Source organism: Cynara cardunculus (genome assembly GCF_001531365.2).
Source record: "Cynara cardunculus var. scolymus isolate 2C chromosome LG 16, CcrdV1, whole genome shotgun sequence".
NCBI lineage: Eukaryota > Viridiplantae > Streptophyta > Magnoliopsida > Asterales > Asteraceae > Cynara > Cynara cardunculus.
Genome location: NC_037543.1, coordinates 17,323,030 through 17,340,778, shown reverse-complemented (window position 1 = coordinate 17,340,778; position 17,749 = coordinate 17,323,030). Strand labels below are relative to the sequence as shown.

General features: G+C 34.7%; 1 protein-coding gene across 5 annotated transcripts; it reads left to right on the top strand.

The window, feature by feature from the left end:
- The first annotated feature begins 933 nt into the window (after positions 1 to 933).
- LOC112529129 (TNF receptor-associated factor homolog 1b-like) lies at positions 934 to 13,147 on the top strand. Of its 5 annotated transcripts, XM_025140204.1 has the most exons (15): positions 1,774 to 1,820; positions 2,013 to 2,056; positions 2,144 to 2,187; positions 2,494 to 2,605; positions 2,894 to 2,982; positions 3,064 to 3,132; positions 3,251 to 3,380; positions 7,996 to 8,154; positions 8,231 to 8,576; positions 8,990 to 9,102; positions 9,384 to 9,534; positions 9,750 to 10,225; positions 10,328 to 10,517; positions 11,423 to 12,443; positions 12,624 to 13,147. In XM_025140204.1, exons 3-15 carry the CDS (start codon positions 2,169 to 2,171, stop codon positions 12,974 to 12,976), a joined length of 3,228 nt encoding a protein of 1,075 aa, XP_024995972.1. In that variant the 5' UTR covers positions 1,774 to 1,820; positions 2,013 to 2,056; positions 2,144 to 2,168; the 3' UTR covers positions 12,977 to 13,147. The 5 variants fall into 5 exon arrangements, with proteins under 5 accessions (XP_024995971.1, XP_024995969.1, XP_024995970.1 ...); XM_025140203.1 differs by lacking the exons at positions 2,013 to 2,056; positions 2,144 to 2,187 and adding an exon at positions 934 to 1,056 and having other exon boundaries at positions 1,605 to 1,820; positions 9,387 to 9,534; XM_025140201.1 differs by lacking the exons at positions 2,013 to 2,056; positions 2,144 to 2,187 and adding an exon at positions 934 to 1,056 and having other exon boundaries at positions 1,605 to 1,820.
- Positions 13,148 to 17,749: the final 4,602 nt, after the last annotated feature.

Here is a 17,749-nt window from a genome sequence, read left to right as displayed (position 1 = left end):
TTCCCTTAATTTATTCAATCCAGAAACATTTTTCGAAAACCAAACGCATCTTTACGCAGTGTTCTCAAATTTTAGAAGAAAAGAAATGGAAAGAAAAGTAAAATAATTATTATATTTCTATTATATAATTTAAAATGAAAGATGTCATTTTTACTGATATACTCTTTAAAAATATATAATCTAAAATGAAAGATCGGATACTTTTATATTTTAAAAAATGTTTTAATTTCTTCCCGTTTCCTCTCACATTTGGGAGGAAAGTTTTGGGAGGAAACTTATCATTATTTTCCTCCCATTTTCATTATTTTCTCTCCTAAAAAGTTCTAAAAACACGAGTTTTTTTCTTCTTTTTTTTCTACCCATTCTCTCCTTTCATTTCATTCATAAAAAAGGTTTCGAGAACAAACCGTTAGGGTCATTGGAGGTTTGTCTAACTGGGAATTTTAGTACCTAATAAAGATTAGTCGAGATGTGCACTGTGAATCAAACATCCACAAATAAGTATTATTGTTTGGTCATTAGAGGCAGTGAATTTCAGTACCTGATAAAGATTAGTCGAGGTGTGCACCATGAATCAGACATCCACAAATGAGTATTATTGTTTGGTCATCAGAAACGGTGAATTTCAGTACCTGATAAAGATTAGTCGAGATGCACACCATGAATCAGACACCTACAAATGAGTACTATTAATATCTTGTAACACAAATAAATTGAGAAAAAAACATTAAACATTTATTAAGGAAAAAAGTATTATATTTATTTTGGAATAAATGAATTTAAAAGAATAAAAAGTCTAAAACAAACACACTATTTATATATGTTTTATTAAAATTAATAAATAAATATAAATAATAAGTGGTAAATATTTTTATTTGCCCTTTACTCTGCTGCTGCTCCTTGTACCTCAAATCTCTTAACTTTCTCTCTCTCTCTCTCTCTCTCTCTCCCTCTCTCTCTTCTCTGTTTTCTGTATCTATCGCTCTTCGCCTCTTTCTTAGACCTAAAATCAGCTTCCAACATCGCCATTGAAGAACTCCTATTCTTTGCTCTCAGGTTCTTTAATATCTCATCCCATCATTCGATCCGTCAATCTTTCTTCCTTTCTTGTTCTGGTAATTTAGATTATCTGGATTGGCTGTTATTAGGGTTTGGTTTTTCTTTGATGGGTTTGCATGTGAATGATCTCTCGTTTTCTTTTCTATTTATATAGAAATTCGAATAAGAACTCAATCGGACTTACATGGGATTTACAGAAAAGGGGTTTTGCTAATTCGGTGGGAATATAATATTTACGCGTACATATCTCAATACGTTAGTTCTATATAGTTGTATTTTTGATTTAGTTCATGTTATCAGTTTGATTGTTAGGATTTTCTTGAAAGATGATGTTAGGGTTTATTCAGGATTTTATGAAGTTTTCTGATGGAATTTATTGTTTTCGATTAGAATTTATGAACCTCAGGAGTTTGTTTATCAGCTGTACCGGATGTTTTAGATGTTCTCACGTTTTCTTATCAATTTTATGCAATCAAGTCACAGGGACTGATTGTTAAGAATTCTGATTGCTGAGTTTGATGATGTGGCTGTGTTTCTGTTTTTAGGCGAAATTGGAGAAGGGTGTAGGGAGTTGTGGAGTGAAAAAATGGCGGGGAGTTCAAGTGAGGAGTCTGGGGTTAGCAGATCATTAGAGGGAATATCAAATGGGCAGCAGAGGTCTGGGGAAGCATTGGCTGAATGGAGGTCTTCTGAGCAGGTGGAGAATGGAATTACTTCAACATCTCCCCCCTACTGGGATACAGATGATGATGATGATTGTGGTATGCTTCTTTCTTCTTCTTACCTGCAATCTAGAGATAAAGGTAGAGTTTGCATATGTATAAGGTAGAATCGGCAGAAACTAATATTTTTCAGTAACTTGTCTGGTTGGGCAGAGTGTGTTTGTAAAGGAACTTTTATTAGGAATCTGACTTCTTTTTCAGAAAGCAAAAAAATGATTCTCTTTCTCACAGGCCACGGTCTTCAATTGACTTGATGAATCATATTCTTCATTGTGGTAGTGTATTTTTATTAGTCTTCTTACTCTCCCACTCTCTGTCTTAAGTTTCTTCTGAAAGATATATATTTATGTCATTGGTTGCAGCAAGCTGAACTTTTGAAATCTACATATGTTCTTATTCATTATAGGTAACCTATTAAATTACTTCTATTCCTGTTTAGGCTTTTGTATGAGGTTTGTAACCGAAATGAAGCATGATAGCCATAGAAAGATAAACATGTAACATAATATTTGATGTAATGTTAGGGCAGTATTAAGACAATTGATACATGTTTAATTTTTTAACACAATTGCTGTAGAATACTTGGATAAATATGTTCGTGCACTTGCGGGCTTCCCCCCCCCCCCCCCCCCCCCTTGCACATTAGATTTCATTTGAGTCCCAGAATTTTGTACACACCGTTCTTTCTAATACCAATTTTATCAAAATGCAGGACCAAAACCTTCTGAGCTATATGGAAAATATACATGGAAGATAGACAAATTCTCACAGATTAACAAGAGAGAACTTCGTAGTAATGCGTTTGAGGTTGGCGGCTACAAATGGTATGTGTTCTTTTATCTTTGTGAGTTCTATCAGCTATATTTATTTTCTATTGCATTTCTGTTTTTCGTTGCATCACTTGTTTCGCATTTCCACTCTCTTTTACGGCATTTATGTTCTTGATTGGGAAAAACTTATGGCTGTTCTGTTCTAGACAACAATATTGCCCAAGCCATCTTTATGTGCAAATTTGATGGCGTACTCATGATATGTGCAAATCGTTCGCATTAGGATACATTTAACTGCTGCAATTCATCTCTATTTAACTTTTTTTTTGCTATGGCTTATAGGTACATCTTGATCTACCCCCAGGGGTGTGATGTCTGCAATCATCTGTCTTTATTTCTTTGTGTTGCGAATCATGACAAGCTTCTTCCAGGTATGTTGGTTGAACGTTGGGGTTTTAATTTTCTTTATGTTGCTTAAATTAATTTCAAGTGACTTACTTTAACTGAAGCAGGTTGGAGTCATTTTGCACAATTCACAATAGCTGTGGTGAATAAAGACCCCAAGAAATCAAAATATTCTGGTTGGTTCTTTATCTCATCACTATTATTGTCATCATTATTATTGTTCTTGTTGGGTTATCTATTCTGGTTGGTTAATGATGGTTCAAGTGTTGTAATTGACTAAATATATGTTTGCAGATACACTGCATCGCTTCTGGAAGAAAGAGCATGATTGGGGATGGAAAAAGTTTATGGAGTTATCGAAAGTGTTAGATGGGTTTGTTGATGCGGACACCCTCATAATAAAAGCTCAAGTCCAAGTTATCAGGTTTCTTGCTTGTTGAGTTTATAACTTCATTGGTCCTTATCTAGTTATCTTCTCTTGCATGCAGGTGCAGTATTTATGAACCAAATCATAGTGCATTCTCATACCAAACTTTTTCAAGAACTAAGTCCATGAAACTCAGCAAGAATGGTAGAAACATGAATAGCGAAAAGCATTTGGTTCAAATTTGTTTTTATATATTTATATGTAGTTTTGTACCATTAAAGCATTGTTACGCCTTTTCACTTTGCTCTGATCATTGTGGCCAGAGGAAGAGTGAGGGTGTGAATAGAAACGCGAAAAGCAATTGACATCTATTTTGATCATTACATATTTGAGCAATTAATGCTCCATTCTTTATGGAAGTAGAATAAAAGTTGGTCCCACAAATTTAGCTTGATTAGGTTGTTTTATATTTACTATGCGTATGCTGTTACATCGGTCAAAATCTGAAAAGCAGTCAGGACCGTGATTTGATATAGCAGTTATCATAATGGTGAAGCGGTGGTATAATGTCCAAAAATAACGGATATATATAACACATTTATATAATATACATATATATATATATATACATAGTACATATTATATATATTGAAGACAAACAGAAGAACACGTGAATTGAAGAGATGACTTTTGGAAGATAATGTTGATGTCAACGAAGAGCAGAAACGATGCACAATGCTAGACCAGAAGAGAAGATCAGACGAGGGAGGAATAGCAAGTTTTCACACTGATATTACAAATCAAAATCGCAGCCCAATCGTTTGTTTAGCGCCAATATTAGCGGAACTGCTATTCCCCGCCGCTATAGCACTGCAATTAACAGCATATTAATAATATTAAGATTACCCACCTTCTATAATATTTTCTTTCGCATTTACGTGACATATGTACTTGTACTTGAGTAGAACTATGTAGAGATATATTAAGTTATTGCTCTGTACTCTTACCGCACATTATACCAGTACTACGCATCCCACTTGCACCGGAAATTAGGTGACCTTTTGAAGATGGAACCAATCTTACTTTTGATTTTTGCTGCATTCTAATTGACTTTTGAACTTCAAAACAAATAAAGAAAACACGATGGTATAGTTGGGTGACCTCTTTATGCCTTCTGTCTTTTGAGATTAGTTTTTAATGAATCTGTAGAGATTGTTCACAATGCTAGTGATACACTAGTAGCAGGGTGGTTGAGATGAGGACAAAGCCTTAGGGCTCTTGTGTGATCAAGAAATTCTATTAAAATTGAAATATAATTTCTATATGCTAGGGGTAATGCCTGTTATTATTTATGTGGCAAAATGTTGGGCTTGTAAAAACACACACATGGAAGATGCAAAAATGTGAATATTGAGGTGGAAGTGTGGCCACACAGCAGGTGGCATAATTAGAAACCAAGATATACAAAGAAGATTGTGGTGGCACACACAGAGAAGTTGAGGCAACACTCTTGAGGTTGTTTGGTCATCTTCACCATAGTCCTTTGAATGCAACATTACGGGGAGACTTGTGCCACGAGGAAGTCAAGATTGACATGGGAAAGAGTGGAGGGATATTGCATAAATGCAGTATGCCTTACCAGTTGACCTTATGTAGGAGTGCGTAGAGGGACTATTCATGCTTCACAATGGTAGCGTTTACCTTGTCATGTTTGCTTTGGGGTTTTGCCTTCTATAATATCTTTTGGTTTGATTTTTGGCCTACCCCAATAGGTTTAGGATGGAAGGTTTGCTGTTGATTTTGGCTTTTGCAGTATAAAACTCATCCTATATTTGTAGTTTTCTTTTGTTCTTAGAGGTTTATGGCTATTGTTCTTCATTATGTTAGTTGGTTGTGCTTCAGGTTGGTTATTGAGTTCTGTTACCTTCTTATTAAGATTACAAGGTGCTTGCTGCTCACTCATGTATTAGATGGGCTTTTACTTGTTTCTGGCATGTAATGTAGCCACTTCTGGAGGGGTCATGATTAGATGATTTGGATTGACTGACTGCCTTTTGTGCATGTTGGGAGGCTTGGCTGAAGTCATCTCTTCTCCCCTTACCCATACCTTCTTGAGTCCTAAGGTATCATGTTTTACCCAATTTATGTGGTTTTTGTTGGTTTCTCAGGAATCAGGAGCTCATACTCCTAAGGTTTTTATTTGTAGTCGCTCAGCTTGTTGCCTTGAAGGACCCAACAATTTTTTTTTCTTTATTTCCAATCGCCCTTTTTCTTCTTTTAAGGAATCTTGAGCTGCAATGATATCAATTCATTGATTGGTAGTTCACAAAAGTTGGTCTAGAAAGCTAGCAACTTGGATGTAGGTAACTCTTGTCATATTACTTAGGTTGACTGACTGATTGCTAGCAGAGAAGTTCTAGGAGAAAAAAACTTATTAGAGCACCAACAATTGACAAACTTGTCTGATATTCTATCTGTAGCCTTATGGTCCATTGAAGTTATCTTCTGGTACTCCATTTTTTTAAGTCAAGACTGTCAGAGTACTGAAATATGAAATATCACAAGATGCACCAAGCTTTGTATTGTAGTTCTTGTCAGTAGTATTAGGTTGAGTACCAAGATATCACAAAAATGGACACAATATGATTTGTGGATTTATATGGTATGATCAATAAGAATTGTCACACAGAAATTTTCTTAAATGCAAGCGTTTCATTGGATAAATTTAGCAAGAGATGGACATTTATTGTTTAATTGTATCTGTTAAAGGAGCTAGATGATGAAGTAGTTAAAGCCTAAAGTTAAAAGGAATTTGACTTGAGATGTATTAGAAAGGTGTAGTATGGTTTGAAAATATCCCATTTTGTATTTTTGATTGGAAAGTAATTTTGGCCATGTAAGAAATGAACTGCCAATTGTGTTTTATTAGTGATATTGCTTGATTGTGTTAGGTAACACCCTACCCTCATTTCATAGATAGTAGGTTTTACTAGATAAGTATATTTGGGAGCTCGTGGTGTGGTTGGCTTGTTGTGATATCCTTTATGTTAAAACCTTACCACCCTTCTGAATGTTTGATGATTTGGTGCATGTTTAGTGAGGAAAGAGTTGGGAAATCAGTTTATGTTGTTTGAGGCTCATTTTTTATAGAGTTTATGTATATCTCATATGCCTATCTGGCTTGTAGCGTCATGGGATGTAACACCCTACCCTTGTTTCATGTGGTATTTAGTCTACATGTGATACATTGACTTGAGGCATTTCATGGTTATATCGTAACTACCTTTCTGGATTTAACTGGTGGTATAATTTGATTGGTCAAATGGTACTCCTTATAAAATTTTGGCCTGCCGCTACATCCGTAATTCCCTCCCATTCTCACCCGTTGCATTGGAAAGTTGTGTAGGAAATGGTCAACCATCTCAATAGTGTTCTTTCATTTTCTTATGTATTGACCCCAACCCTGCTCAAATTTTGTCATTCCTAATATTGAGCTCAGCATTCACATTTCACTAATCTGATCATGATATGACTAATTTTTCTGTATGCGGATGTTTTATTTCTTTTATATAATGATGATCAGTCCATTTATATCCAATATGCATATTTTATTAAATAATTTTAATATAACTAGTTCTGATAGGTTATTGGTATGAAACCAAAGGTTTCTACACTTGGTCTTCTGTTCAATTTATGTTTTACTTTTTTCAGCATATGATATATATATATATATATGTATGCATATATATATATATATATATATTGTACAACATGCATACCTTGTCCCTGATTTTTATCATTTTCTAGAGGCCGTACCCAAGCATATGTCTGTTTTTGTTTTTTGCACTTGCTTCTTTTTGACGAAGATTGACATGTGGGGAGGTAGTGGAAACAAATTTGCACAAGTACCGGAGTTGCGTTAGGATGTAATTCATGCTGCATGACTAGGGGTTCTTCTATATGTTTTCTATTGGGTTTCATGCCTTATACTTCATTGGTTGCATTTTGACTACCCAACCAGTGTAGTTTTGATAAAAGATTTGTTGTTATTGTGATCGATGAAACATTTGATTTTTGGATGACTTCAAATGTACCTTTGTGATATCTCAAAATCACCTTGATAAACCATGTTTACAAATTTCATGCTCTCTTGTATTTTTTTTATTTAACCAACATTTTGGTAATTATGGGGGTTCACTTTGCTGTAAAATCTTCACAGATTGTTGATGGTAAGGCCGTAGGGGTACTACAAAATATTGGATAACATTCAATATGAATCCTTGATGTACATATTGGGTATTGGCATTGTAACATATTTAGTGTTCTTTTGTTGTTATCGTGCAACAATATTTGAACATATTTCCATTCTCTATCTTACATTTCAGGGTGTCTAACCATTTCTTCATGCGACATTAGCTCACTTTTATGACTTGCATTAATTATCTCAAAAATAATTTGGTTTGTGTGTAGCTTTTCGCGTTGTCTTGTATGATTGTGTGTCATTTTGAAGTAGCATGTTACCCCTTAGTTATTTTCTCTTTCTCTCTCTCTCTCTCTTGCTAGGATAAAATTTACGTCTTTTACAATGGTTTATTTGTGCTAACTTTTGCTTGAACTTGGTAACATGTTTGATAACAAATGCTAACATTTGCTTGCTTTCATGGTTTTGTAGGGAGAGAGCAGATCGTCCATTTCGATGCCTTGACTGTCAATATAGGAGAGAACTTGTTAGGGTGTATTTGTCAAATGTAGAGCAAATATGTCGCCGCTTTGTGGAAGAGAGAAGAGGAAGGCTTGGGAAGTTGATAGAAGATAAAGTTAGATGGTCAAGGTATGCAAGTACGATACGTGTTGTCTCTTCAATAGGAAGAGTTGGTGACAGTTAACTTTCTTTTCCCATGTTTCAGTTTCTGTAATTTCTGGTTGGGAATCGATCAAAATTCTAGGCGCCGCATGTCAAGGGAGAAGTCGGATTCGATATTGAAAGTTGTTGTAAAGCACTTCTTTATAGAAAAGGAAGTGACATCAACTTTGGTAATGGACTCCTTATATAGTGGATTAAAGGCTCTTGAAGGCCAGACCAAGAGCAAGAAGGCCAAAGGAAAATGCGATTCAGAAGAACTACCGATACCCGTTGTGCGGATGGAGAGTGACACATTTATTCTGGTTGATGATGTATTGCTATTGCTTGAAAGGGCGGCCTTGGAACCATTGCCTCCAAAGGATGAAAAAGGTCCACAGAACCGTACTAAGGTGAGCATATAGTTTGAACAAAATCTTGTATAGTTCAAGGGTTAAAACAAGTAGCCTTCAAGATAAGATCATGTTAAAGGTTTATAAGTTTAATTTCTCAAAATCTATTGATTTTATCATTCAAGATAATTTTTGTTTCTAAAATTTGCTAAAAGTTTGTTATGTTTTGAGGCAGTGCAGAATGCATAAGTATAGTTGAGATTTTAATAAAATTTATCTCTACCTTAAAAGGTATAAGATAAATTTATGTGTGTCCTATGACAAACCAAGTGAAGCTACCCAAGGGAGCTTCTTTTATCAATATCTTTTTCATTCATCTTTTATTAATGTCAAACTTTTCTGCAAACAATTATTTCGATTATGAAGCCATTCACCTTTATCAATAATCTCATGGTCTCTTTTGCTGTGCTAAGGATGGTGGCTCGGGGGAGGATTTCAGCAAGGATTCTATTGAGCGTGATGAAAGGCGCCTCACTGAATTGGGACGTAGAACCATCGAAATATTTGTCCTAGCGCATATATTCAGGTAATAATCTGATACTGTTTATGAAGGATTAGAGAGTATGAAGACTGAAAGGAATATGACAGTTTCATATATAAAATCATTTTCTATGTTGAAGGAAATTGGATTTGGTCATTTCTAATTCTTTCTATGTCTAGCTGATCAATTTAGTATGCATTTTGGAACTAGTATTTGACTGTTAATTTGAATTTTTTTTTGTTGAATTTCATGGTTCTGGATAATTAATCTTTTCGCAATTTTATGGTTCCTCTATTACAAGTATTCTTACTACCGATTTGGTACAGCAGTAAAATAGAAGTTGCATACCAGGAGGCAGTTGCTTTGAAAAGGCAAGAGGAGCTCATACGTGAAGAAGAGGAAGCATGGATGGCTGGCAGTGAACAGAAAGCAAAACGTGGTGCATCTGAAAAGGAAAAGAAATCAAAGAAAAAACAGGTTTGTATGAATATTAGTCCGAGTTAAGAAGAGAGGTTTTATGGGTTTGCTACGGGCTCTCAAGTTCTTATGCTCAAGGGCTTGCTTTTTAGTTATAGGATTGTTACACTGTGTTTCATACTTATAAGATTAGCTCATATTTGAGCTTAGTTCATGGGGTTCTTGCAATTTTTCTTTTTGATCCATGTAATTTTTGATTTCTTTCATCAACACAGGGGAAGCAGAAAAGAAACAATCGGAAATCAAAGGATAAAGTAAGGGAAGAAAAAGCTGGCATTGCAATAGAGGAGAAACCTCAACAACAGAGCCCAACAGATGAAAGGAAAGGCTTCCTGATTGAGGATGCAGAGTTACTTAAAAAAACTGATACACCTGAGGATGTTTCTGATGTTTCAGATTCAGTGGATTGTGTAACTGAGGAGGCACTTCTTCGGCCTGATTCAGATGATAGAGATTCAAGCCCTGTTAACTGGGATACCGACACGTCTGAACCTCATCCTCCCACAGAAGCCTGTAGTAGTGGTACTATTAGTGGCCTTTCTGCTGCTCAAAATGGAGAGAGGAAGAGTCCGTCTGTGATGGATGATAGTTCGTCCACGTGTTCGACAGATTCACTCCCATCAGTGGTGATCAGTGGCCGTTACAGAGGGAATTCACATCAGAATCAAAAAACCCAAAGTTCACCTAGCAGGTTGCTCATTTTCATAAGAATATATGTGTGTATATACATCAATGCTTTTGTTGGTGGGAAGTGTTGGTTTATGCATTACATGTGGTTTCTTATATTATGCAGAGGGAAAGTGAAGAGAGGAAAGGGTACTGGTGAAGTTAGTGGAGGGGTCAGCAATATGCAGAAACAACCATCTGATGTTGTTATGTCTGAATCAACACAGCCAAGTGATGAACCAGAGTGTGATGTGCCTGCTGCACTCTTGTTGCAGGATAAGATGAAGTGGCTTGCTCAAGATGTCGTCAAGAAAGTGGTATCATACTATTTCCTCTATTATGATGATATTATTTGTCCATTTAGAACACTTCTTTCATCTCTTGTTTTATTTGAACGTCAATTGGTTATGGTTTTCTCCCTCAAAAACCCTTTTGTGTCTTCTCTCATTATTTTTGGTAACTGTTTTAAATAGTGTGATCGACTGATTGAACCATCATACTTGGGTTTTTATTGCAAAATAAAACTATTACTCTTATAAAGGGCAAAGAGAACACCTTTCTTCGCAAGAAACGTGTGATTTTGCATAGGGAACACTTCTCTTATTATTTTGGGCAAAGGAGAATGCTTTTTTGGTCTGAATAGAGGATAGGTCGACCTACCTCTTACTCCCCCAACTCCGCCATTGGGTGGGATATATTGGGCTTGATTGGTTTGGTTAGAACACTTTTTTTGGCCTCTTCTTTGCTCGACGTTCAGAAGATGCCTATTGAGATGGTTCTTTTTGCATTTACATTTTCATAATTTGTACAAAACCACTCTCTTTCTTACTCCTTTTGTCCCAAAGTAAATGCCCACAATAAAGAAGGCACATAGTTTAAGAAATGTGTAAGTATTATACTTTTTAATAATTGAATGGCAATTTTACCCTTAATAATAGAGGGAGTAATAAATTTGTCTCATATTTGAGGGTAGAATTGGGAAGTAGGCACTTTTGAAAGTTGACCCTTATTTTGGATAAAAGAAAACAGAAATGTGCACACTTATTTTGGGACAGAGGTAGTATACCGTTTCCTTTTCTCACGGGGATGAGTTGTTGATTTTATATTCACATGTGGGATCATTTTAAGATTGTTAAGGTTCAATTATCTAAAGTTCTATTCCCTTTGAGGATATATATCTTATTCCTTTTGACTTGATCTATATGGTGTTTCTTAACGATAGGAAGAAGTTGTTTCATTGCAAAAAAAGCTAAACATCAAGGATGAGGTTGAATCCGAGAAAAATTCGAAGGAAAAGATGGCTGTTACACCATCCTCACCCAAAAGCCCTTCAAAAGCCTCTCCAAGAGCCCTTCAGAAGTCCGAGCTCAGAAAGAGTGCAGGCTCTGATTCTGGTGTCGCCAGAAAACTTTCCGAGAACCCCCAAAACACCGTGGTCCCATCGATCTCAACCGAAGGTTCGGTCTTATCGAAACCCTACACTCATAACACTGGGACCCAGAAACCAGCGGAAAAGCCTTCGATAGTTCACCAAGGACCTGCCCCCACTCAGAAATCCACGAATGTCGTTCATCAAGTTTTGAGGCCAGCAGAAAAGGCTCCAGTACAGCAAGTGTCTGGTGCACCGTCAGCTAGGCCGGTTCCTGCCATGTCTAGGCCATTGAGTGCTCCTCTAGTTGAAGCATCTAGAGCGAATGCCACCAGTACCGCACCTGTTATCTCGATGGTCCAAACCACACCATTGCTATCTCGGTCAGCAAGTGCAGCCGGGTATCTTTGTCCTGAACCGTCACCCATGGCTCAGAATTACGGTCCTCCGTCGTATCGAAATGCTATGATGGGGAGTCCAATTTCCGCAACTTCATCTGCTTTCGGTCAATCCCATTCTCCGAAACCGACGGTAAACTCGTATTCGCAGCCCATGTTTTTACCTCAAAGTTCTGAAAGGATGGATTCTGTGAGACCAAGCTTTTCCTTTGGAATGATGAATCATGATGTTGTTTTGCAAAATGGGTCTCAATGGATGGAAAGGGATAATGGTGGTAGCAGCAGCAGAGGCTTGCAATCACTTAACGACATCCAAAATATCGATGTTTACAAGCCGATTCACAGCAGACCCCAGGCTCAAGGTCCATTGGCCGATGAATTCCCGCATCTCGACATCATCAACGATTTACTCGACGACGAGTACGCAATGCCCGTGGGCCCGCCGTCGTTTCGCAAYGGGCCCCACCATCTGAGTCATCAGTCTTAGCCAACCGATTATCTCCTATATTTAGGAATAGATATTCACCATTTATTTAGAGATAATCTTGTATTTTATATGTATATCTTTTCCTGATTTGTAGCTTGTATTCTTCCCTATATATAGGGCATTCATAATCAATAATAGGATTGAATCTTTATACCAAAACAAGCCTTTAATCAGTTGAGTTTCCCGGGGGATATGGGTGGCGKTGGTTCGGTTGATCAGGGTCCGTCAACAAGCTCGTGCAGGTTTGAACGAACTCGGAGTTATCATGAAGAGTTCCAACATGCATATTTCGACTTCTCTCGAGAGATGATTCTGCCGCAGCCGAATTTGCAGCCGCCTTACGTGAACGGACAGATTGAGGGATTGATTCAGAACCAATGGCAGATTGGTGGGTCGGATCTTTCTTATGGGTTGAGAAACATGGATGGTGAGGGGTATCCGTATCACATGGCGCCAGATTATTCGAACTTGACGATGGGTGTGAATGGTTACACAGTATACCGACCATCGAACGGGCAGTGAATGAATTGAAKTAKTATTGGGTTGTAATAACGTATGTCAACAAGTGAGGTTGTAACCCTTTGATAAGAAAACTTGGTTTTTATTTTCTTTTTTATTTTCTTTCTGAAAGAGTGATTCTGTTTCTACGTTTTGTTGGTTATTTTTAGCAGTGCTTTTTGGATTGGGATTTCAGATATGGCTTTGCTACCAATGTTTACTAGATTTCAACTTTCTATATTTGGCAACTTCGTTGGTCATGCCTGCCAACTTCTGTTTTCATTTCGCAGGACAAGTCGCCCTCGTCCACAAAGCTCTTTTGCTGAAACAAAGAGTTGCATGACTTCTCCCGCGACCTGGTAGCGGGATTTTGTTTCGTTACCGGTGTCACTTTTCTCTATAAAACTCGTCCATACCACTATGACCTGATGCGTTTCGGGCTCATAATAATACATCAATTTCAAAAATGTGCCCATAAATCACGGGTCTTAAACATTTTTTTTTTGTTTTTGTATGTTTATAATATATTAAATGTTGCTCTAGTTTCTGCTTAAAAATTAAATTAAAAGTCATACAAACCAGGACTGGTCCTAAGATTTTTGATGTCCTGTGCGAAAATAATTAAAAAAAATACCCTTTTAAGACTATTTTTTATGCCAATAAAACAACGGAACATGCGATTTTTTAAAAACTTTAGAACCTATTTAAGCAAGTGTCTCATTTACATGTTGATTTTTATTAATTATAATAAATAAAAATACAATTTGGGGGGGGAGGGGGGGGAGAACATAAAAACCAAAACCCCGATTACAATATATAGAATGATAAAAGCATAAATCCTGGATTAATATCATGCTTCCTTCTTTTCCAAGTTTCCTTTTTCCAAATTGAAATTAACAAAATATAAAATTTATTTCAATATATGAGACTTAAAAGACAAGGAAAACTATAATTATTTTTTAACTAAAATAGTAAATTACATCCAAATTACTGTCATAGTAAGCAAAAAGTAAAACTCAAAAGTTACAGGTCTAATGACTAAAGGCTAAGGGTCTAACTGTTAGCAGCTTAATAAGCTTAATGGAACTAACAACTTATTCGCTCAACTATACATGATTATCTCGTAGAGGCTTAATGATATAGAGAAGAACTTGTTCAGTAAGTTTCTAGGGGAGCTTTATATAGAAAGCCAGGTTTTTTTTTCCAAACATGTCCCTCCTAACTAAAAAAACGCTCCTTACATCTGCGAAAAAACTCTCACAAACAAAAACTGTTCCAACTTATACAAACAGATTAAATTATACTGACAACTTTATCCATACAGAACTTAATAAATAAACAATCAAACGGCCCCTAAATCTAATGCGGTAATGCCAAACCTCAAAGTAAATAAAAGTCAAAATAACAATAATAAATTGTAAAATTCATAATCTATGTTACTGTGTATTGCAAAGAACAAGTGCCCAATAATTAAGATAATATCACAATATGTTGTTAATTTTATGTAGTGTGCTCCAGTTATGTTGATACAGTGTGCTTCAACTATGTTGATACAGTGATGTGCTCATGTGCATTGAAAATTTAATTCTCAGATATTTCAATATGCAAGAGGAACACTCATTATCAAAATAACAAAAGCCCCTTAGCCTTAGCCTTAGCCTAGTAGGTCAGTAACCCACACGACCACATGACCCTACTTTATAATATTCGGTTGAAATTTAGATTTTTTTTTCAAAAAGAATTAAAGATTCATAAATCATAATATGACTCACACAACAACTCGGTAAGTTCAATCAATAGTAGAAAATCAGTCATTCGAGATTTTCATCTTTAATTTCTTGAATCTAATTTCATGACTGCTAATCGACTGGAAAGAGAACACTATGTCTTGAAATCAAAATAGTCGAATTTTGAAGAACAATATAACTTAGATTGAGTTGTTGAAATGATGGCGTTAACTGGTTCACAATGTGCATTCAATATTCATCACTACTAGGCCTTGAGCCTGTTTTTATAGTTAGAGTTTAATTGTCCAATTCCCAAATTATTAAACCCAAAACTAGTAATAAATGACAATTTGACGCCCCTTTAGGCTTTGATGCCCTGTGCAGCCGCACGGACTGCACATGGCCAAGGCCGGCCCTGGTACAAACTCATTTACGAAAAAAGTATGGAATGTAATTAAAAGTTACAGCAGTTCTCGGGTGACGATGAGATGCTCTTGATCAAAGGCTTAGGAGATACAAGTTCTCTTCAATCTACACCTCATTTCATCGAAACTAAAGCAAGACAAGATTACGGTTTCATTCGATGTGGGTATAAAGTCGAAACTATCGATCATCGCTTGGTTCATCATAAGCAAGCCTCGAACGTATAGTCAAAGTTGCTCGGTTTTGGATGTATTCTCCATCAAAGGTCAACCCTCAGTATATTAATTCACATTAGCTTTTTCAAGGGTAAAATTTGTATCAAGATAATTGTATCAATTTAATTGATCAATACATGATATTTAAAATCGTGTACTATAATAATCCCGTACTGTGTCAACTTATTTTTTTTTAATTCTTTTTATTAATTAAAGTTTAATAACTAAAACAACATATTTTCATTCGATTTTAACATTCAGTTTTTATTCTGTCTCTATCGATATAATACGATTTTATGTGGTTTTGAGAAAACGATAATATTTTTATTTCTGAATGAAATATAAATTTGAAGATAGAATAAAAATTTGAAAAAATTAAATCGATATTAGTACAAATTAACTATTTAATAATTCTCTTTTTTTGTGTATCTTCTTTAATTTAATTTTTTATTATAATTCAATTTAAATTTAATAACAAAGTAATTTATTTTTGATTTAATAGTATAATTTTTTATAAAGATAATAACTAAAGATTTTGTTAGAACTCAATAATTATTTTAATTATATTTTAGATTTTCTATATTTAAAATGGATGTTTATCCCGTATTTGATTATATTTATCTGCAGTTAGTTACACAAATTTAAAAATAGAGCTTTAGTAAATTGTACTTACGTAAAATTACTTGTGATCTTGCATATTAAGTAATATGCATCAATAAATAGTACTTCATGCATAAAAATGGTTTTTTAAGAGTTTTTTGTCAAATGCTTTATAATATAGTGTGTGTGTGTGTATAAGAGCGATCAAATGCAAACAACCCAATTTGTATAAACCTTGCAAACGACCCTCATCCGTCGATTTCATTGTTTAATCTTATGAAAAAACTTCATTAAATTGTTTAATCTTGTGAATTTGTTTCATATAATACTTTTTTTGATGAAGTTGTTTCATATATGGTTATGAAATTGTTTCATATAATATTTAATGAAACTGTTTAATGTATTTCTCTAAAATTAAAATAACGATGATGATAATATTCATGATTAACACACTCTACAATAAAAATGATTAATCAATCTCTTATAATTACAAAAAAATAAACAAAATAAAAAATTATGATTGGTTAAATGAGGTTTGTAAGGTTTGTACGAATAATAACATGGTTTATAAAGTAAACCTTCTCTCTCTTTATATATATATATATATATATATATATATATATATATAGGGACAAGATCAAATGTTAACAAAAAAATTTGTGTTAACTTTGCATACTATGTCAACCAATCACAATCCATTATTCTATTAGGTATCTATCATGTTCACAATTTAATGTCAAGGGTAATTGAGTCATTTCATTTGCTATGTAACTCCCATACCATTAAAGAGGAGTTACAAAATCATAAAATTCCTAAAAATATACATTTATAATATTGATATTTTTATTTATTTTTTTATTCTTGATCTTCCATTTTTATTGTTTTGTGAGTTTTTGATTCGTGGAGGAAACACGGTAGTAAAATTTTCGGTATCGTTCAAGCTATTATGGATAAATACATTGGAAAAAAAATCGACAACATTGAGAAGATAAAAATGGTTTATGGTGACAATTGGAGTTCGAGTTCGGGAAGTGAAGAAATTAACCAAAGTGAATGTCTTGGTAATGGATTAATATTTTATTAAACTCGTTTTAATCGAAATTATGTTTATTATGATGTGTTGTGTTTCTTGTAGTTCATATTGTGTTGAAAACTTTTTTCTTTAATTATTAATACGTATCTAATTCACATGTTCAAATGGAAGTACATGCACGACTCATTTTCATATTGTCATATTACCGACTTGTATGAATCATAAACCATTGTTTTCATATTACTTATATCATATGAACACAAGTGTTATTTTTTAAGCTTGATACCAAATCTTTATATTTGTGTAAGTGTTTGCACCCGGTGTTTATAACGTCAGAGTTTTGTGTTCATATATTTTATACGATATGAACAAGGGTGAACACGATATGAACAAGGGGTGAACAACCACATAAGACCAGAAACATATATGAACAAGGGGTGAACCTTAAACGRCGTGGATGCAATKCATGTATAAAACTCCAATTGACAAATGATCGCTCCTGAATATGTTTATAATGAAGGAACTATTGTTCACAAGCTGTTCATATCGTGTTCATACATGTTTTTTTTTATTTATTTTCTTTCGTATAGCAGTTATTCTTATTATTTTCATATTGTGTTCATAAATGATATGCAACCAAAGTTCATATATATGTCGATTTTTTGTTCGTATTTGACACAATGGTTCATATGTATATAGTGTGTGTTCATATGGTTTTATATTAACAAAAATCATAGAATTTTTTGATTTTGTAACTCCCAATTAATGATATGGGAGTTACATAAATTTTTTTACCTAA